The sequence below is a fragment of the Pelodiscus sinensis genome, chromosome 19, assembly GCF_052426305.1.
Source record: "Pelodiscus sinensis isolate ZL-2025 chromosome 19, ASM5242630v1, whole genome shotgun sequence".
In the NCBI taxonomy this organism is placed as follows: Eukaryota; Metazoa; Chordata; order Testudines; family Trionychidae; genus Pelodiscus; species Pelodiscus sinensis.
Window position 1 is genome coordinate 35,390,268 of NC_143070.1, and position 21,173 is coordinate 35,411,440.

Below are 21,173 nucleotides of genomic sequence, written 5' to 3' on the forward strand. Positions count from 1 at the left end.
GCGGGAGCCAGGGGCGGCCGGGGCGCGCTGCGCTTTCGCTCCCGGCGACCACGGGGTAGCGCGGCGCATGCGCAGGCGCTCCGCCGGCGCCCCCTGCTGGGCGCTGCCGCGCCCGGGGAGGCAGGTGCGCGTGGCCCTGGCGCAGCCCGGCGCGCGCGGGGGATGCAGGCGAGCGCGGAGGCGGCGCGCGGGCGGGGTAAGGCAGCCCCGGGCTGGGGGGGGGGGGCGCCTCTGGGGGGGGGGAGGGGTGCATGAGAGACCCGCCCCCTCTGCGCCCACTGGCCCCTGCTTGCTCAGCCCCTCGCTGCAGACCCGGGCGCCTCCCTGCAAGCCACAGAATCCCACCCACCCCTCCCAGAATAACCCTCTCACCTAGAGCTCAGGTATTGAACCCTTCAAATACTGTGAAGGTCCCAGGATGCAGAGAATCCTCCAGCTGTGATCGGTACCCCATGCTGCAGAGGAAGGCGAAAAACCTCCAGGGCCTCTGCCAATCTACCCTGTTGGAAAATTCCTTCCCGACCCCAAATATGGCGATCAGCTAAACCCTGAGCATGTGGGCAAGACTCACCAGCCAGACACCCAGAAAGTTCTCTACAGTAACTCCTAGCATCCCTCCACTGACCTATTTCCACTGATAATGAATGGTCAATTAGTTACCAAGATCCTGTTATCTCATCAAACCATCTCCTTCATAAACCCATCTAGTTTAATCTTGAAACCAGATAGATCTTTTGCCCCCCCCCTACTTCCCTTGGAAGGCCGTTCCAGAACCTCACTCCTCTAATGGTTAGAAACCTTCCTCTAATCTCAAGTCTAAACTTCCTACTAGCCAGCTTATATCCATTTGTTCTTGTGTCCACATTGGTATTAAACTTAAATAATTCCTCTCCCTCCCTGGTATTTATCCCTCTAATCTATTTAAAAAGTGCAATCATGTCCCCCCTCAGCCTTCTTTTGGTTAAAATAAACAAGCCAAGCTCCTTAAGTCTCCTTTCATAAGACAGGTTTTCCATTCCTCGGATCATCCTAGTGGCCCTTTCACAGACCTGGAGGGGCCGCTGCCTTGCACCCCCCATGACACGAAAAGCCAAGCGCCTGGCGCGTAAGAGCAGGGTTTCTCAACCTTTTGCTTTATAAAGCACCCCTCCCCATCTTTTAAAAAATGACTAAATTGTAAGTACCCCCAGTACCTACAGTTTTCAGACACACACCAATTTTTTTCTCCATTGCAACACATTTGTTTAAACAACTTAATTATTGTTTCATCGCTTAATTGAGCGATGACATTTGGGGGTGTAAAAAGTACAAAAATAATAAAGCCCTGTCAAACTTAAAACAAAAATTAAGTTTTCTCCCAGTTTCAGTGGTGTTGACCTACCTCCCCCCAGACTTCTCTCCTACCACTTGTTGAGAAACGCAGCTTAAGAGCACTTAGGACCCACTCCCACTGTTTCATTCAGCATGGACTCTCTAACTGACAATATTTTCCCCTTTCTTTCTCCTTCTCTTTCCCCCACCCCTCTGTCCCCTCTCTTTCTGTGCTGTTTATTTGGAAATTGGACCCCTTAACTCCATTCATCTGAAGAAATGGGTTGTGCCCACGAAAGTGCATGATACCATCTACATTTTCTGTTAGTCTCTAAGGTGTTGCAAGACTATTTGGTTTTTTGTAAAGTTTTTTTCAGTTACAGACTAACATGCCTCCCCCTCTGAGACTTCTGCTAGTAGAGTTTCCAAGGGGCACAACTTAGTTTGCAATGGAGACAAGAGACACAACTTAATTTATGATGCTAACAAGAAACAAGGCCCTAGAGGAAACATTGTCTAAACATCAGAGCTAGAGTGATACAGAAGCCTGCAGAACTGATAAGCAAATCATTTTATAGGACTTTATTGCCATCCTTATACTTATGTTCTTATACCAGCGCTAAACGACTACACTTTGGCTACAGATGTTCAGCTGGGATGCAGGGGAGAACTGGTCCTGTCCTCTCAGGGATTCGGTTCCTCGTTCAACTCTCTCTCCATTGGTTACTTTGGTTTGTTCCTCCCTTTCCTTGTTCTCCTTCCCTCAGCACAGGGACTGACTTCTCTCTGTTCTCTCTCTGTCCCAGCAGGTGATGGGCCGGTGAGTGAGGGAGAAAATCTGGAGCAGGAAGGTGCTGAGCGGGTGGAACAAGAGGAGCGGCTATTCAGACATCCAGAAGGGAACGTTTCCCAGAGTCCTGGGCGGGGGGCTGATGGATGCAATCTGCGGAAGTCCCTCAGGCAGAAAAGAAGCCAGCCCGCGGGGAGAGAGCTCCTAGAAACCGCACCCAAGGAAATCCCCACTGGAGAGAGACTGAACTCGTGCGGTGAGTGTGGGAAAACCTTCCGCTGGAGGTCGGCCCTTGTCGACCACCAGAGAATCCATACGGGAGAGAGGCCCTATCGGTGTGATGAATGTGGGAGAGGCTTCAGCCGGAGCTCGAACCTCACGACCCATCAACGGCTGCACACTGGAGAGAGACCCTACAAGTGCCCCGTCTGCGGGAAAGGCTTCAACCACAGCTCCAATCTGTCTGCCCACCAGCGAACCCACACGGGAGACCTGCCTTACAAGTGTCCTGAGTGTGGGAAAAGCTATAGTGTCAGCTCCTACCTCCTGAGACACCAGAAAATCCACACGGGGGAGAGACCCTACCAGTGTGACGAGTGTGACAAGAGTTTTGGCCAGAGCTCGACCCTGGTTATCCACAAGCGAGTGCACACGACCGAGAAGCCCTACCAGTGCCTGGAGTGTGGGAAATGTTTCCGCAACAGCTCTGACCTTATTAGGCACCAGAGGACTCACACAGGAGAGAGACCTTACAAATGCAGCCAGTGCGGGAAAAGTTTCAACGAGAGCTCGCACCTCACGAGGCACCAGAAAACCCACACCAGGGAGAGGGCCTATAAATGCCTCGAATGCAATAAATGTTTCAAGAACAGCCCCAGGCTTGTGAGACACCAGCGAACCCACATGGGGGAGAAATCCTACCAATGCCCTGAGTGCGGGAAGAGCTTCAATCGGAGCTCAAACCTGGTTGTCCATCAGCGATCCCACATGGAGCAAAAGCCCTACAAGTGCTTGGACTGTACTAAAACCTTCAGTTGCAGCTCACAGCTGATCAGGCACCAGAGGATCCACACGGGAGAGAAGCCCTATAAATGCCCCGACTGCGGGAAAAGTTTCACCGTGAGCTCGCAACTGACTTCCCACCAGAGACTCCACACTGGCGAGAAGCCCTACACATGCCCTGAGTGCGGGAAAAGCTTCCGGCATAGCTCAGGGCTTGTGTCCCATCAACGGAAACACAGGAAGGAGGGCCGCCCTGTGACTGGCCCCATTGTAGTGACAGCCCAGACTGTGTTGCATATTACGGTCATGCCCGTCCAGAGCAGCAGTGCATAGACCCCATGCACAGTGTTTCCTGTAAGATGGGTGCTTGAGTGGCCACTCAGAAGATATTCCAATGCCACACAGCTGATTAGCAAAGCACCCACAAGTGGTGCACATTCACACCTGTATGGGTGCACAGAACAAACATCATTCCACACACACATAAAAAAGATTAGAGGGAACACTGCCCATGCAGAAGAGAGAGATGATACAGCTGTAGACTGGGTTGAAACGTTCCCACCAAATCTATTTTTGATGGGAAATTGGAGGAGTTGAGTTGAGCCTTTGTTTGTGAAAAGCATCAGGTGTCTGGTTTCTGGGAGAAAAAAGTGCATGTCCTGGCCGGGGGGGAGTGTTATTGTTTGGATCAAAAAACTGAATTCTCTGAACCTGAAATATTTTGCTTTGGAAATGTTACTACAGGCTGTACCTTTATCAGCTGGAACTCTGTGGTCCAGCAACTGGAGCACGGATGTTCCAGGGCCAGAGTCCTGGTGCGCTGCAGGGAGGTGGGGGGTGCACGGCCCCATGAGGGGATGCCCCTTCCCAGCAGCTGTGCAGATGTACCCCAGGAGGGAAAAGCACGGTGCATTTTGGGTAAGGCTGTGAGTCTCTCCCGGGGTTCACGGAAGTCATGTCTTCCTGCATGATGGCTGCAGCCTGCCGGTGTGCCTGACCCCTCACAGCAGTGGGCATGGCCCCGGGTTCCTTCTCGAATCTAGGCCTTTCTTGTGACAAAGGGAATGGAAACTGACAGTCTGGAGCCCAGAACGATGGCTTCAGAGCCGGGCTGGGGCCCTGCCCCAAGAAGAGGGTGACCCATGGAAAGAAACAGCAGTAGCGTGACCGAGACAGATGACAGACGCGGCAGGGAAGCCTTGGTCTACGTGTGACATGTAGCCTGGCAAAGCAGCGGCACTCCGGGGTGTGAAAAATCCACATCCCTGCTCACCAGAGCCGAGCCGAGCTAACCCTGGCACACGTACAGCTAGGCCCAGGGCAAAACGCTTCCATCAGCCTGTGCCGAAGGGGGGCTTGTATCCGCTCTGTTCGCTTTGGTATGTTGCCTGGGAATTCTACGGTCCTGTAGTAACCCCGCGTGTGTGCGCGCGCCTCAGTTTCCCTGGGCACTGCACCGGTGCCCGGCTGGAGATGGGAATTTTAGGGGTGACGCTCACTGAGGGAGGCTGCCCTGAGTCTCAGCTGATGCCTTCTGTAACCTGAGCCTGTGGAGGGGGGGTGCGACCAGGTGACACCTTTTTGCCCACGAAGGCTGGAGGCGGGGCTGGCTGCAGGCAGAGATGGGCTGCTGGGTGTGTGCGTGACTCTCGCTGGCTTGGGGGTCAGAGATGAGAAGCGGGGCCTTGGAACGGGGGCCCCCCCCGGTAAGATTGGTTGTACTGACTGATCCTGGTTCTGCGTCCCGGTGAACCAATAAACTTTCTGTTCTCCCTGCTGCCTGAGATTCACGTCTGGCTGCGGGTGGGGGTGCAGGGTCCGGTGGCTCCCCGCCCCTCAATGACAGTCCAACTAGTGTCTCGTGCAGAGGGGGTGTTCCTACAGCACCTGCGATTAGCTGCCCCCTTCCCAGCGCCACCGTGGAGACGTGGCCCCCGGGCGTCTGGGAGCTGGACCGAAGATTCTACCGACCACGACTGACCAGTTCAGCGGGTGAGCTTGTCTGGGCACGGCCCGTGTCTGCTCAGCTCGACGGCCTGTCTCCGTTCGGCCCGGCGTGAGGAACGTGCCGGCGTTTGAAAGCTGCACCTGACCAATCCCAAAACCTCAGGGGATATTCTAGGCATTCCTGGACCAAACCGTGCCCCCACCCCCTGCAGCTTTTGAGACCCTGGGGGTGCAGGTATGCAGTGGGGGTGGGAGGTTAGGGGTAGGCTTAGGGCCCCTCCCCCACCCTCTTTCCTATGAGCTCCTCACTCTGCAATAAGGCTGAAATTCTCCCAGAGTATGTCGGGGCTTGGGGTTTCCGTGATGGGGATGGGAGCGTCTGCCCCAAGGGGTGCACCAGGGCTTGGGACTCCTGTTCTCCGCACAATGTAAGACTCCACCTCCACCCTCCCTTGTGGGTATTCAGGGAAGGCTCCAGAGCTCCCTCCCACCCCACCCGTCCTTGTGGGTACACAGGGTAAAAGGGACCCAACCTTACCCCTGCACGAGCCCAGAGTTAATTCCCTGCAGCTGAGTGTTAAGCTCAGACCAGCCTCGCTACCGGGGGTGTGAAAGGGGCGACTGCCCTAGGGCCCGGCCATGACAGCAGCCTGGACCCTTTAAATGGCCGCTGGGGCATTGTGCAGCGCACTCTGGGCAGCTCGGAGGGTTGGGGGGGGACACACCGTGGTCTGGGCAGTGCCCCACCCCCCCCCCATTCTTCCTGAGGCCCTTCCCCCTTCCCGGAGTGTGGTGCTGGGGGTCCCATACCCGGCATAGGGGCCGGACGAAGCTGTCCTCAGCCCACAGAAATAATGAAGTGCACCACGCGCTAGCCTAGAAGGTGGGCTCATGGGGGAGGGCTCTGCCTCAGTACATTTGTGAATCCCCCCTGAAGTATTTCTCTCTGATTAACCAAGGAAGGGGCCTAGCGCCCCTGGCATGTGCTATGCAAGCGCGACCAGCCTGGACAGCCATGCGGTGCCCTCTCTCTGCCCTTACGAATCTATCAGATAAAGGATTTAGCCCACCCCACCTTGACAAAATGCTGCGCCACTAACACACCAAGTCCAGAAAGGAGCAAGGAATTGCTCAAGCAGCTGGCCAGAGAAATGTCTTGGATACTGTGTGCAGATGTGGTCTCTTACCCTGGAAAAAGATATTGTGGCATTAGAAAAGGTTCAGAGAAGGGCAACTAAAACGATTAGGGGTTTGGAATGGGTCCCATATGAGGAGAGGCTAAAGAGACTGGGACTTTTCAGTTAAGAAAAGAGGAGACGGGGGATATGATAGAGGTCTATAAAATCATGAGTGGTGTGGAAAGGGTGAATAAAGAAAAGTTATTTACTTGTTCCCATAATAGAAGCACTAGAGGACACCAAATGAAATTAATGGGTAGCAGGTTTAAAATGAATAAAAGAAAGTTCTTCACACAGTGCATAGTCAACCTGTGGAACTCCTTGCCAGAGGAGGCTGTGAAGGCTAGGACTATAACAGAGTTTAAAGAGAAGCTAGATAATTTCATGGAGGTTAGGTCCATAAAAGGCTATTAGCCAGGGGGTAAAGAATGGTGCCCCTGGCATCTGTTTGCCAAAGGCTGCAGAAGGATGGCAGGAGACAAATCGCTTGATCATTTTCTTTGGTCCACCCCCTCTGGGGCACCTGGTGCTGGCCACTGTCGGCAGACGAGATACTGGGCTAGATGGACCTTCGGTCTGACCGAGTGTGGCTGTTCTTATGTCTGTGGGAGCTGCTGCCAGCAGAGAGCGGGGTCATTAACGCTGGGGTACCAGAGACAGTGGGGGAGACACGCAGACAAGATCGAATTTGTAATGACCCCAGAGGTGCCAGGGTGCAATTTTGTTTTTAATTTATAACCAATGCAGCAGGCACAGATGTGCCAGGGTTCTGAACCAGCTGGGCCCAGAGGTGCCAGGGCTCTGAGCTGCCGGGCCTCAGATGTGCCAGGGCTCTGAACCAGCCGGACCCAGATGTGCCAGGGCTCTGAACCAGCTGGACCCAGATGTGCCAGAGCTCTGAGCTGCATGGCCCCAGATGTGCCAGGGCTCTGAACCAGCCGGACCCAGATGTGCCAGGGCTCTGAACCAGCTGGACCCAGATGTGCCAGGGCTCTGAGCTAATGTGCCAGGGCTCTGACCCAGCCGGGTCAGGAGGTGCCGGGGCTCTGAGTTGCCCGGCCCCAGATGTGCCAGGGCTCTGAGCTGCCGGGCCAGGAGGTGACCGGGCCCAGATGTGCCAGGGCTCTGAGCTGCCGGGCCAGGAGGTGACCGGGCCCAGATGTGCCAGGGCTCTGTGCTGCCGGGCCAGGAGGTGCTGGGGCTCTGAGCTGCCGGGCCAGGAGGTGACGGGGCTCTGAGTTGCCCGGCCCCAGATGTGCCAGGGCTCTGAGCTGCCGGGCCAAGAGGTGACTGGGCCCAGATGTGCCAGGGCTCTGAGCTGCCAAGCCAGGAGGTGACCGGGCCCAGATGTGCCAGGCTCTGAACTGGCAGGGTCCAGATGTGCCAGGGCTCTGAGCTGCCGGGCCAGGAGGTGACCAGGCCCAGATGTGCCAGGGCTCTGAACCGGCAGGGTCCAGATGTGCCAGGGCTCTGAGCTGCCGGGCCAGGAGGTGCCGGGGCTCTGAGCTGCCGGGCCAGGAGGTGACCGGGCCCAGATGTGCCAGGGCTCTGAACCGGCAGGGTCCAGATGTGCCAGGGCTCTGAGCTGCCGGGCCAGGAGGTGACCGGGCCCAGATGTGCCAGGGCTCTGAACCGGCAGGGTCCAGATGTGCCAGGGCTCTGAGCTGCTGGGCCAGGAGGTGACCAGGCCCAGATGTGCCAGGGCTCTGAGCTGCCGGGCCGGGAGGTACTGGGGCTCTGAGCTGCCGGGCCAGGAGGTGATGGGGCTCTGAGCTGCCGGGCCAGGAGGTGCCGGGGCTCTGGGCAGCCCTCGGGATGCCCTGGTGCCCGGGCAGCCGGCGGGAGCCGCGCAGCCGAAGGCGCAGCGGCTGGCAGGAGTCGCGCTCCCACGCCGCGCCGCGCCAGGCTGCCCGGTGCAGAAATCCGCTGCTGCCACAGGAGGGCTCCGGCTGCTCCGCTCGGCTCGGCCCGGGATCTCGGCGCTTCAGCTTCCGGGGTGAGACGTTTCCTGACCCCTCCATTGTCAGGCGGCGGGAGCCGGGCTGAGTCGCTGCGCCCGGCCGGGGGGACGCGGTGCCCGCTGCGCCCTGCTGCGCGCCCGGCCCGGAGACGCAGCCGGCAGGTGAGGGGCGCGCCCCGGGCACAGGGCCGGGGAGTGACTCTGCCTCCCCCTTCTCCCCATGGCTTCTCCTCGCCCCAGCGCTGCTGCCCTCCCGGCGCCTCTCCTCCCGCTCCGCCCCCAGGTGCGCCCGCAGGAGCCGAGCCAGCCCGGGGAGAGCTGCTGGACCCGGCCGGGGCCCGAAAGTCCCAGCCCGGCGGTGCGGCAGAGCCGGTCAGGGGCAATGCGGGGGAGGTCACGGCCCCCAGCCCCTTTTCCTGTAGCCCCCGGGCCAGAGCCTGTCCTGGGACAAGGTGAGGGGCAGGGAGGGGAAAAGCCAGGCCCTGCCCGGTCCCCCTTGCACCCTGCTCTCATGCAGCCTCGGCTCCAGGACTCTGTTGCCTTGGGGGGGCGGTGTTAATGTCTCGTGGTGTTAGCCCTGGTGGGGGCAGCTGGGTCTGCCCTGCCATGAAGTGACTCACTTCTTCCCACTTCCAGGTTAGGGCGCCTGGTGTCCGGTTTTGAACTGGACAGTCCAGTATTTGAGCTTTCTGTTCAGGAAACTATCAATGAGCGAATAGAACTGTCCCGTATTCTCTGAATCAGATGTGATGTAGATTGTGACCTAATGTCAAGTGTGTCCCCGTATTTTTGTTGAAACCATCTGGCAACCCTACACCTCCTTGTCCACAGGGCAAGGACCTGGTGGGGCCTGGGTGGGGGGTGACATGAAGCCCCTTCTGAAACTTGCCCCATTCTCTTCTTGCCCTGACAGGCTGCCAACCCAGGCCCGGTGCCTTCTGGACTCCGCCCCCATCCGGGGGCATGGGGCAGGGACATGGCTGCAGCGGAGCTGGCTCAGGTAGGGGGTTTGTGATGGAGCTCGCAGAGAGGCAGCCAAAGGCTGGGATCCAGCAGGCCCTGGTGCTTTGGGTACAAACCTGTCCTGCAGGGCTGTGGCAGGCGACCCAGACCTCCAAATGCTCCGGGAGCCACACTGAGTTTCTTCCGGGAGAGGTCCCTTTGGAAACTCCCATCCCTGCTACAGGCTCTGTTTCTGGCCCCACTGCTCCTCTTTGGTAAGAGAAACCAGCACTGTTCCGCCTGGGAATACATAATCCAGGAGTCTATGTAGGGATGTTAAAGGGTAATGGGTTAACTGGTACCCAGGGAGCAGCCGGATTCCCCAGCATACAACCCAGGGAGCAGCCGGGTTCCCTGCCAAGCCCCCACGCGGGCCAGGAGCTGGCAGCCCCCTGGGGGGCCAGAAACAGCTGGGCTGGAGTGTCCCCTCCCCGCCCACTCCTGTTTAATCAGTTAACCGGGTAAAGGGGATTTTATCTCCCTACTTGTAAATCCCCTTCAGCAGAAGGGCTGGATCGGGTCTCCTGTGACGGGGACGGTGGCTGGGGCAGGAGGCTCTGAGTGGGGGATTCTTGCTTTTCCAGATGCCGGTGACCTTCGAGGAGGTGGCTGTGTATTTCACCCCAGGGCAGGGGGCATTGCTGGGCCCGGATCAGAGAGCCCTCTACAGGGACGTCATGCAGGAGAACTATGAGACGGTGGCCTCGCTGGGTACGGGCCTCCCGCCCCTCGGGTACCACCTGTGACCTCAGAGGCCTCTTCCCATCTCACGTTTGTATAAGGGACCAGGGATGAAGCCCTGCTCAGGAGTTAATGCAAGTGCTTCAGCGACCCCACACAGTCTTAGGGAACATTTCACAGTCCCCAAATCCTATACGAGAGATGCTGTCTCCTCCACGTCTCATCCCCTGGAGAGAGTCACTGAGGTTGTGTCCATCAATGGCTATTAGCTAGGATGGGTAGGAATGGTGTTTCTCTGGAAGTGGGAGACGGGGAGGGATTACGTGAAGTTTACCTGTTGCTATCCCTCCCTCTGGGGCATCTGGTATTGGCCACTGTCGGTAGACAGGATACTGGGCTAGATGGACCTTTGGTCCGACCCAGTGTGGCCCTTCTTATGTTCTCCATTTCCCAGCATGCCTTGCTTCTAGGGAAGGACATCTGAAGGCGACTCCCTGGATCCCCTCTTGAGTTGCTCATACCAGGCAGCTGTTTCCTGAATACCCCCTGGATACTCCTCCAGTTGGGTGATTTGGTCTTTTGGCCCAGGAGTGTGGTGGTGGGCAGGGCGGGCTGGGTTCCCATTGTCAGCCTTAAAAAGTCCGTCCGCTGTCCTGGACCACCCAGAAACAGGCAGATGGACTTTTGCACCACAGAGACCTGTGTGCATGTGCACAGGGGAGCTATGTGTCTACCCCCAGACATGCGACCCCACAGAGTGTGTCTCCCTGAGTGTCCAGTTCTAGGCCCCACATTTCAGAAAAGATGTGAAGAAATTGGAGAGAGTCCAGAGAAGAGCAACAAAAATGGTTAAAGGTTTAGAAAACACGACCTATGAAGGAAGACTGAAAAAATTGGGTTTGTTTAGTTTGGAAAAGAGAAGATTGAGAGGGGACATGAGAGCCGTTTTCAGGTATCTAAAAGGGTGTTATAAGGAGGAGGGAGAAAAATTGTTCTCTTTGGCCTCTGAGGACAGGACAAGAAGCAATGGGCTTAAATTGCAGCAAGGGATTTGCACCTGTCAGGGTGATGAAACACTGGGATAAATTGCCCAGGGAGGTTGTGGAATCTCCATCCCTGGAGATATTTAAGAGCAGGTAGGATAGACGTCTGTCAGGGATGAACTAATGGTGCTTGGTCCTGCTGGGGACTGGACATGATGACCTCTCGAGGTCCCTTCCCGCTGTAGTGTTCCATGATTCTAGGAATGTTTTCCAGCCGGTTTGCCCTGTATGCTCTTGGCCTGGCCCAGAAAGGAGTTCATAGAACCGTTCCCCTGAGAAGCGCGGGAATCCATAGAACCGTTCCCCTGAGAAGCATGGGAATCTATAGAACCATTCCCCGAGAAGCGCGGGAGTCCACAGAACCGATCCCCCGAGAAGCGCTGCATGAACACCCCTTTTCTGTCTCCTGAGCAGGATTCCCCGTTCCTAAGCCCGCGGTGATCGCCCAGCTGGAAGGAGGGGAGGAGCCCTGGGTCCCAGACCCACAGGGCACAGAGGAGAAGGAGAGCCCACGAAACAGCCACCCCGCAGGTGAGGACTCAGTTAAACTACCCTGGGAGCCATCTTGAGAGCTCCCCAGTTCTGCCTCCTTTCAGCCAGGCCAGGACTGTCCCCAGCAGGTCTCCTGGCAGGTGTCATTCAGGGCTTCCCACCCACCTGGCCTTGCGCCGGGCAGGGCCTGAGCATGGGGAGTCGGGACTGGGGGGAGGCTGGTGCTGGCAGCAGGAACCCAGTCCCCTCCCCTCCCGCACTCACCGGCAGGGGAAGCAGAGCTCCGGGGAGGGGGTGGGACACCCCCGCGCTCACTGGTGGGAAATGGAGCGACGCTGCCAGGCCCCGGGTGAGCTGTGGCCCCTCCCCTTTAGCATCCCGGTTGGGGGCGCTGCTGGCAGACATACTGACGTGCGACCGATTCTCTCCCTTGCAGCTGCGGAGGGGATGGCGTGGGAGGAGGAGGGGAAGCTGCAGCTGGTGGCGCGGAGTCCTGACGGAGGAGCAGCCCGTGTGACTGAGGCCAGCTCAGGAAGGCAGCAGGGAAAGTGGGGGCCAGGCTCTGGGCTGCCCCCTGCCCGGGGCCCAGGCGGAGCCGCCGAGAGCCCGGGCCAGGCCCGGGAGCGTCCCAACCTGTGCGGCGAGTGCGGGAAAGGCTTCCGGCGCGCCTCGGACCTGGCCAAGCACCGGCGGGCCCACGGCGCGCGCCCCCACCAGTGCCCCGAGTGCGGGAAGGGCTTCCCGGTGCGCTCGGCCCTGGCCACCCACCAGCGCATCCACACGGGCGAGCGGCCCTACGCCTGCGACGCCTGCGGGAAGCGCTTCGGCCAGAGCTCCCACCTCATGCAGCACCTGCGCTCCCACACGGGCGAGAAGCCCCACCGCTGCCCCGAGTGCGGCAAGAGCTTCCGGGAGGGCTCCACCCTGGCCCGGCACCGCCGCACCCACCGGCAGGAGAAGCCCCACACCTGCCCCCACTGCGGGAAGGGCTTCCACGAGCGCTCCAACTTCGCCCGGCACCAGCGCGTCCACGCCGGCGAGCTGCTGGCTGCCCCCGAGCTGGAGGAGGAGGAGGGCAAAGCCTTCATCTGCCCCGAGTGCGGGAAGGGCTTCGGGCGCAACGCCTACCTGACCCTGCACCGGCGCGTGCACACCGGGGAGCGGCCCTACGCCTGCGGGGACTGCGGGAAGCGCTTCAGCGCCAGCTCCAACCTCACCCGGCACCAGCGCGTCCACACCGGCGAGCGGCCCTACCCCTGCGCCCGCTGCGGCAAGCGCTTCTCCCAGAGCTCCACCCTCTTCGTGCACCTGCGCACCCACACCGGCGAGGCGCCCTACCGCTGCACGGCCTGTGGGCGGGGCTTCAGCCAGAACTCCACCCTCCTGGCCCACCAGCGCACCCACCGGAACGGGAAACGCCGCCCCCAGCAGCCCGGGGGTGGGCCCTTCCCGGGAGAGTTCTCTGCCGGCGGCGTGCTGCTCCAGCGGCACCCGAAAACACCCCTGTGACGGGGGGCTCGGCCCTGGCCAGAGACATGGTGCAACCCAGCCCTAGCAAGGAGCCCTGGGTCAGGGCCTCGCTTGTGGGAAGGAAACCCAAACTCAGTTTCTTGCTCTGCCACAAATCACTGAAGTCGAGCTCATCAGGTATTTAGGGACCTCACTCCAGTTGATTTACAGGGGCTTTGGGGTCAGACTGGAAAGGCCTCAGAGGGGTGGCCGGGTTCGTGTGCAGCTTTAAAAACAACGCGTTGTCCTGTGGCACCTTAGAGACTAACCTATAGAGATGGAATCCTGAGCTTTCGTGGGCAATTTGGGTGCCCCAAGAAGCCTTAGATTCTGGCTCCAAAATGGAAACAAAAAAAAGAAAGAAATTTCCCATGAAGCAGAATTCCATCATGATCCGATTGTGACTTATGCCCACACGTGCTTATATAATACTATATAGACATAGACACACTTAATATATCTGTATAGTATTATGTAACATCCTGTTAAAAAATCAAAACCAAGTCCCCGTAAAAGGAAAATCAAAGTGGCCTGTCCCCCTCCTGCCCCGAAGGCAAAAAGGGAACATTCCGGCCCTCTAGGCATGTGTCGGCCTCTTTTGATTTTTCCTAAATGAAACTTCCTCAGAACCGATCCATTTCTCTTATTGGCAGAACAGCCCCTTCCAGCAGAGGAAGTCGCGTAATCTCCTCGGGGGCTTTCAGGCAATCCCTTCCTGCCTGCAGCTTTCCTCAGCTAGGGACCTTTGTATCTCGGTCTCAGTCCCCATCTGTAAAATGGGTCTGCTCTGCCTGACAGGGGCAAGCAAGGACAAGTTCGCTGACAGGCGTGAGGTGCCCAGATGCAGTAGCAACGGGCCCTCCCTCAATTCCATAAGTAGGGTCCTGCCAATTTCCTACCTATAAAAAATGTGTCACACACTGTGAAATAAGCCCCTTCCCGTGAAATCTGATGTCGCCTTGTTCGTAGGAGTGCCCCATCAAAGGGGGCTTCCCAGCCATGAGTGGGCAGCAGGGATCCTTGTAAGCTGAGCGCTCGGGTGGCCACCCAGGAGAGATTCAAATGCCACCCAGCTGATTAGCAGAGCACCCACAGCTGGCAGCAGGTGTTTCTATTTGTGGTGCACATCCACACATCTCTTGGTGCACTTAACAAAATTCATTCCACACGTGGATGGAAACAGTTAGAGGGAACATTGCTGGGCAAGGGAGGGAGGTGTGTCCTTCCCCTGCAAACTGTTCTGGCGGTGGGAGGGGGGACCAGCCCAGACCCACCTCTGGATGCCCCCACCCCCCCGCAGCAGGATGCTGTCCAGGACAGGACAGGGGGGTGCAGCGCTTTCTGCAGCTGTGCAGAGAGAGAGCAGGTCTTGTCCCTCCCAAGCCGGGCAGGACCAGCAGTGAAGCACCCCCCAGCTGGGTGCTCCCTGCAGCACGGGGGAGATCAGACCCTTCTCTCCCACTTGGAACCTCTTGCCACAGGGAGACATTTCAGATTTAAACAGCTGAAATGGTGAAATTTACCAGTTTTCACATCCTATGGCCATGAAATTGGCCATAAGGGGCAGTGAGTTCGGTAGGGCTCTAACCCCCAGACATGTAGCATGGGGTTAGCAAATGCCCACTGCATCGCCCTGCGCTTTGGGTGCCCGAGGCGCCTTTGAAAATCACGGCCCACGTGGCTTAGGTGCAAGAGTGTGTGGTGTAGGGAAAGGAGCAGTCAGAGGAGAGAGGGGGCTGGTGTCTGGGTGGGAGAGGGCAGCAGGGTGGCAAAGGAGCTGGGTGCTGCATGAATTAATCATTGGCGGAGGTTGTAGCAAATTGGAATTTTATGTTTCTTAAAGCTGAAAACTACCCAAAGCAATGGAGGCCTCTGGGGTGGCAGGGAGTGGTTGGGGGGAGAAGGTGACAAGCCAGCTGGGCCATGTGGTGTATTGCCCCCCATAAACCCTGATTCTGGGCAATTCCTGTGTTGTGGAGCTCTCCATAGCGCTGTCCGAAAATCCTGCATCTGTTTCCACGGCAGCTGGTCTCAAAACAGGAAACAGCATCACACACGTGTTTCAAGGGACGTTTCCTGTTGTTTCACCCCTGTAGGCAGAGGTCAGACCACGTCAATCCCATTTGTGCTCTGTTTTGGCAGGATTAAGGAGGATGTAATACCCTCTAACCCAGGGGTTGTCCTTCCTCTCCCCCCCCCCCCCCGGGCTACATTTTTTGGGCAAGGTATAGTCATGGTCCAGACAGGCGCTAGAGAAATTTTTTTTAAAAATCAGTGATAATGATAAGTAAATAACATTTCAGAGTCTGTTCGAAAGCATCTGGTGGTCTGGAGTTTGGCCCGTGGTCTGCATATTGATTATTCCTAGTCTGTCTGTCTGTCTAATCACAGCAGAGTTGGTCAGAAACTAGGATTTCCATAGAAAATTATAATGAAAATGAGGAAATTCTGAAATGTCACCTTGGTGCTTCATGGGAGATGTAGTTTGGGTGCGTCTTTCCCCCCTCCCCCCCATTTCTTTGATCCCTAGTTGGCATACATCTCCCATGATACCTTGCTGCAAGAAAAGAGTGCATCATGGAAGTCCCTTGGCCACAGTGCATCATGGGAGATGAAGTCCAGCTGGGGAAAGCAGCCAATAGTGGAGATTAAGGACACAAAGCAATTGAACTACAATTCTCATAAGACTGCCATGGCAGAATTTGTTTTGTGTTTTAGCCTTTAGATGTCAAAATGATACTTGCCTCAGAAATCAGGTATTTTCCGTCTCATGAAAAATGTAGTTTGGTCAAAACCCAAATTTCCATCAATGAACAGTTTAGACTGCATGTGTTCAGCCAGTTGTACTCCCCATGCATATCCCTCTGCCAGTCTAACTGTACAGCATGTCTGTGTGTGGTAAGATGTATGTGGGAGAAACCTGCCAGTCCTCTCCTTTTATCTCTCGTCTGTCTCCCTCCCCGTTTAGTCTTGTTTCAATTGTAAACCCTTTGCCACAGGGCCCCTGTCTTTCTGTGTGTATGTAGCGTCTGCCCCAACGGGGCCTCAGTCAGAACCGGGCCTGTTAATTGTACTACAGTAGCAATGAATAAATGTTAATTACGACTCGTGCAGAGAAACGTGTGTGTGTGTGCACGCACGTTCACTAGGTGAAATTCCCCCTGTGCAAGGAGACAGCACTAGTCCTAGGCTCCCGTTAAACACAAGGAGGCCGGGAGCAGGATGGAAGTGGTAGCGCTGGGGGCAAAAAATGGAAAAAATTGTTCTGCCCTCCCCACAATGTTTTAAAAAGTGTCATTGGGAAAATGTCAGAACAGGGTAGTTTTTTAAATCGTGCGTCTGCTTTGTGTCCAAAATGATGGGATCCGGCTTGCCAGGGAAGGAAGCGATTCCGTGCGCTGCTGCTCCTCCTCTCCCCGGCTGCGGGAACGGCAGCAAAGGAACCCGCTCACCTGGAGGCTTTTCCCGCTGCTCCCATTGGCTGGAATCATGACCAATGGGAGCAGTGCTTGGGTGTGGTGGGATACAGAGAGCCAGGTAAGCAACCCTCCCCCAATCTCCTCCACTCCCATCCCCGTCACACACACCCTGTCCCACTCAGACCCTCCTACTTCCCCAGACCTCCCCATTCTCAGCTTGTTCCAGCACCCTCTCTTGGCCAGACCCTGCACCCTCACTCCCTCCTGCACCCATTTTGTTATCATGGGTGGGTGGGTGGTTGTCCGTGGAAAGGTCTGCATTGAACGGGGAGTGCTGGGGATTAAAAAGTTTGAGAACCACTGCTCTCGTCTGACCTCTCGCGTAACACAAGCCATGGTGAATCCATCACAGCCCTTGCACACTGTGCCCGGTTCTGGTACCCACAGCGCCACATGGGGGAGGAGGGCTCAGAGAAAAGCATTCTTGGCTACAAGGGCACACTGTTGACTCATTCCAGATTCCCATCCACTGAAACCTCCAGGTCCTTTTCTGCAGAACTGCTACTAAGCCAGTTGGCCCCCAGCCTGTAATAATGCTTGGGATTCTTCCGTCCCAAGGGCAGGACTCTGCACTTCTCTTTGTTGAACCTCATCAGATTTCTTTTGGCCCAATCCTCCCATTTATGTAGGTCACTCTGGACCCAATCCCTGCCCTCCAACTTATCTATCTCTCCCCCTAGATTAGTGTCATCCGCGGACTTGCTGAGGGTGCCAATCCATTCCCTCATCTAGGTCATTAATAGATGTTGAACAAAACCAGCCCCAGAACCAGCTGACCAGAGTAATAGCTAATTTAGTCTCCATCATTTTGTATGTCTGGTTGGGATTATTCTTTCCAATGTGCATTACTTTGCATTTATCAACTGGGACAGACCTAAGCCAGCAGCCTACCACACTCTGGGGGAAAGCAGGAATACAGGGCACTGGATAAGTGGTTTTCTCTTTCCAGAATAAACTACTAGAGCCTGCTGTAATAAAAATGAAGGCAGGAAAACACCTGGGGCTAATTAACTAGATTGCTTCCTCACACAAGTCACTCAACACCTGCAGCCAATGACAGCCGGAGGGGGGGGAGGGGGTTGCTTTAAAAGGCCTCCCCTAGGTCAGGAGAGGGGAAAGACAAAGAGTGGCCACTGGAAGGAGAAAGGGAGGAACACGGAGCAGCTGTGGGTGAGCTGAGAGCTGGTTAACAGGTACCGGGGGAGACATTTTAGAGGGGTTGTTTGGAGAAGTGTCCCAGGGAAAAAGCTGCCAAGTCAGAAGGAAAACAACCTTAACTGCTGTTGCTACTTTAGGGCCCCTGGGCTGGAACCCAGAGTAATGGGTGGGCCTGGGTCCCCCCCCCCCCACGCCAACACAGAGCCTGTCCCAAGAAGGGAGAGCAGAACTGTCAAGGGGTTTTCACCCCAGAACCACGGACTAGCCTGTGATAAGTATGGCTCCCTAAGCTATAGACTCTGCCTCCTGTGAAGAGAAGGGATTGTACACAGGACCACGGTGAGTCTCTGAGTTTACCGCCAGTAGCGTGAGCCCCACGCGGCACGGCCAGAACTTTGCCACACAACATTCAAATTCATGTGCCATTTTGTTGCCCAATCACCTCGTTTTGTGAAACCTTTCTGAAATGCTTCACAGGCCGCTTTGTTCTTGAGCGGTTTAGGATCATCTGCAAATCTGCACTGTTTACCCCTTTCTCCAGATGGTTTATGAACATGTTGAGTAGGATGGGTCCCGGTACGGTGGAAATATCTGTGTTGCGCATGATGTCTTTGAATTTCACACAGCGCACGCACAGACTTCTTATCAAGCGGATTTATTACTAGAAAAAGGAACTTGAAGATGACCGCACATGAAGTTAAAACAAATAATTTTAAAGAGAGGGTGTCAGCCCCACCCTCCCCACCTACTAACAAGTAATAAATCAAACCACAAAGTTGTGCCCATCCATAGGAAACGGGGGAGGGCGGAAGCTTTTACTAGAACCCTGAATCCTTAGAACAAGGCTGGATCCATGTAGCAGGAAACTCTGCAACACGCCAAATGTTCCGGGCGTGGGAGAGGCAGCTCAACCAAGAGCCATTCTGAAAAGGCAGCCATGCAAATCTGGACATCAGTTCAGTGTAAATCTGCCTTCGGCCAATGGGAGTTCAGAGCGCTCCCCCCCGTTCCCAAAGAGACACCACCCGTTAACATAGCCCCATGGCGACTGCCTGGAATCACAGCTATCGGTGTGGCACAGCCAGAAACACTCGGCAGGGCCGGGCCTGGCGCACCGAAAGTGCCTATGTGACTTTCGCCAAGGGGTAAAACAATGATTTAGAAAATCGCCCTAACTCAAGCAAATGCCGTCTCTGACGGAGAAGCTGTGACTGGTGGGTACCCACCAGTGCACCCCCAGCTGCCAGCTCTCCGGTGGGGTATGCACCCCATGCCCCAGTCACATTCACTAATGTTTATTCCCAGGCAGGCAGAGTGAGGCTGGCGTGCTGACGCCGGAATGTTCTGTAATATTTTTATGGTGCCTGTGTGCCTCAGTTTCCCTCTGAACTTTGGGTCCCCCCCTCTCCCCTCCGAGGGTGCAAAAGGGTTAAACACACTATTCTAACGGCCCAGAGCCATCTGGGGTGGAATGACTGAGTCGTGAAAAAATGGGCTGAAACCGACCATGTTAATGGCCAAGACATTGAGACCCGGGAACCAGGCCCATAGGAAGGAGGTTCCCTCGGCAGGGAAGCAGAGCAAAAGCCCCAGTTCAGGAGCAATGGGTTGGGCTGAGATAAGGGCTGGCTGTTGCAGAGTCCAGAGCGGAGAAACAAAGATTGAAGCAGCTGCCGGCTGGTTGCCCTGGCGTGGCCAGTTTGGGCCATGCGTTAACCTCTGCCCCAAGGACGTTCCGATTCTATGTGCCAGGTCACTAGCGAATTGTCGCCTTGTGCTGAACGGGCCACCTGGTGTCACTGCAGGGTGTCACTGAGAGCCCTGTGCCCGGCCGGACCCTGGCTGGGAGCCACAGATGGGAAAGACCCAGCCCCGGAGGCGTCTGTGTTACCTCATCAGGCAAAACTGGTGCAGAGTGGAACTCCCGGCGGGGCTCTGTATCCAAAAGCGCGCTGTGAATGCCCTTCACGTGGCACAGAGGGCTTCAAACGCCACGGGTCTCTGAGCGCATCTGCTTTCCCACAGCCAGCACGATGTGTGTCACCTCCCTGGGCGCACGGTACCCACACGGCATCCACAGAGCCCGCAGACATGCAGGCTCTTAAGACGGCCTCAGCACCGCTCGGACAGGCAGGATAGAGCCACCCGGTGCCGCCGGCTGAGGCTGCATTCGCGGGAATGTGTCGCTAAAAGGGTTTGAAATCCCAAACCAAACCACCCCTCCTTTCCTATCGATAACCCAGTCCTGTGTGCCCCCAAACCAGATTTCCAGGGCCCGCTGAGAAGAGAGTCTTGCCCGGCAGGCTCCACGTGGCTCATTCTCAGCAGGCCGCCTGCGGTGCAGGGAAATCGGGGGAGGCCAGTTTCTACCCCGTGTGGATTCTCCGGTGTGTGAGAAAATTGGAGCAGCGAATGAAGCTTTTCCCGCAGTCGGGGCAGTCGTAAGGTTTCTCCTCCCGGTGGGTCCTCTGGTGTTTGATGAGGGCGGAGCTCACAGAGAAGCCCCGGCCGCACTGGGGGCAGGCGTAGGGCTTCTCCCCCGTGTGGATGCGCTGGTGGGTCATGAGGTTGGAGCTGCGGTTGAAGCTCTTGCCGCAGTCGGGGCACCGGTAGGGCCGCTCCCCGGTGTGGGTGCGCTGGTGCCGGATGAGGTCCGAGCTGTTCCGGAACCACCGGTTGCACTCCAGGCACCGGTAGGGCTTCTCGCCGGTGTGCACCCGCTGGTGGTTGATGAGGCTGGAGCTCTGGCTGAAGCTTTTCTCGCACTCCTCGCACTTGTAGGGCCGCTCCCCCGTGTGGATCTTCTGGTGCCGGATGAGGTAGGAGCTGACGCTGAAGCGCTTCCCGCACTCGGGGCACCGGTAGGGCCGCTCCCCGGTGTGGGTGCGCTGGTGGGAGGTCAGGTTGGAGCTCTGGTTGAAGCCCTTCCCGCAGTCGGGGCACTGGTAGGGCTTCTCGCCGGTGTGCAGCCGCTGGTGGGTGATGAGGGTGGAGCTGTCGCTGAAGCTCTTCCCGCAGGCGGGGCACTTGTAGGGCTTCTCCCCGGTGTGCAGCCGCTGGTGGGTGATGAGGTGGGAGCTGCGGCTGAAGCCCTTCCCACAGTCCAGGCATTTGTAGGGCTTCTCGCCGGCGTGCAGCCGCTGGTGGACAATCAGGTTCGAGCTGCGGCTGAAGCTCCTGCCGCATTCCTCGCAGATGGTCGGCCTCTCGTCGCCGGGGGGTGTCGGGTGGGTGGTGTCCTCGGGCCTGGGGGACGATGCATCCTCTCTGTTCCCTGGCTGGGTTCCCAGCTGCCCGCCCAGGCTGGGCTGACTGTCCCGGGCTTCTCCCTGCTGGGAAACGTTCCCTGCAGCTCTTCCCAACACCGGTGCCCCTGGCTCAGGCTCTCCCTGCTGCGAGCTCTCCTCCTCGCTCCCGCCGCCCATCTCGTCACCTGCTGGGACAGAGGGAGAAACCAGACAGGAGTCAGTCCTTAGCGCGGGAAAACGAATCCCCACCAGGATCCGAATCCTTCCCCGGAGGAGCAGGGATGGGGGCTGAGCCCAACCACCCACAGGGCCGACTGATTCCATGAGTGACATCTGCCACCAGGACACAAAACAGGGCAAGGGGCCGACCGGA

The 21,173-nt window shown here is 57.0% G+C and overlaps 3 protein-coding genes across 8 annotated transcripts in view; 2 read left to right on the top strand and 1 right to left on the bottom strand.

The window, feature by feature from the left end:
• Positions 1-4: 4 nt before the first annotated feature.
• LOC149523146 (uncharacterized) lies at positions 5-5,299 on the top strand. 2 transcript variants are annotated; one of them, XM_089771383.1, is made up of 2 exons: positions 5-196; positions 2,118-5,299. In XM_089771383.1, the coding sequence occupies exons 1-2, from the start codon at positions 163-165 to the stop codon at positions 3,434-3,436; spliced, it is 1,353 nt and encodes a 450-aa protein (XP_089627509.1). In that variant the 5' UTR covers positions 5-162; the 3' UTR covers positions 3,437-5,299. The 2 variants fall into 2 exon arrangements, with proteins under 2 accessions (XP_089627509.1, XP_089627508.1); XM_089771382.1 differs by having other exon boundaries at positions 21-196; positions 2,121-5,299.
• Positions 5,300-8,191: 2,892 nt separating this feature from the next.
• LOC142823148 (uncharacterized) overlaps positions 8,192-21,173 on the top strand; it is a 50,380-nt gene continuing 37,398 nt past the window's right edge. The window contains exons 1-5 of the mRNA XM_089771438.1: positions 8,192-8,350; positions 9,102-9,188; positions 9,775-9,901; positions 11,329-11,445; positions 11,843-12,735. Coding sequence (XP_089627564.1) covers positions 9,165-9,188; positions 9,775-9,901; positions 11,329-11,445; positions 11,843-12,735 — 1,161 coding nt within the window. The 5' untranslated portion in view covers positions 8,192-8,350; positions 9,102-9,164. The remainder of the gene's footprint in view (positions 8,351-9,101; positions 9,189-9,774; positions 9,902-11,328; positions 11,446-11,842; positions 12,736-21,173) is intronic.
• The window catches only part of LOC106731297 (uncharacterized), a 146,749-nt gene continuing 138,829 nt past the window's right edge, over positions 13,254-21,173 (bottom strand). For 2 of the 5 annotated variants that reach the window (XM_075913649.2, XM_075913648.2), the window contains exon 4: positions 13,254-20,985. In XM_075913649.2, the coding sequence (XP_075769764.2) occupies positions 19,919-20,985 (1,067 nt within the window). In that variant the 3' untranslated portion in view covers positions 13,254-19,918. Of the gene's footprint in view, positions 20,989-21,173 lie in introns of all 5 variants that reach the window. The other 3 variants (XM_075913647.2, XM_075913645.2, XM_089771349.1) reach the window with 2 other exon arrangements.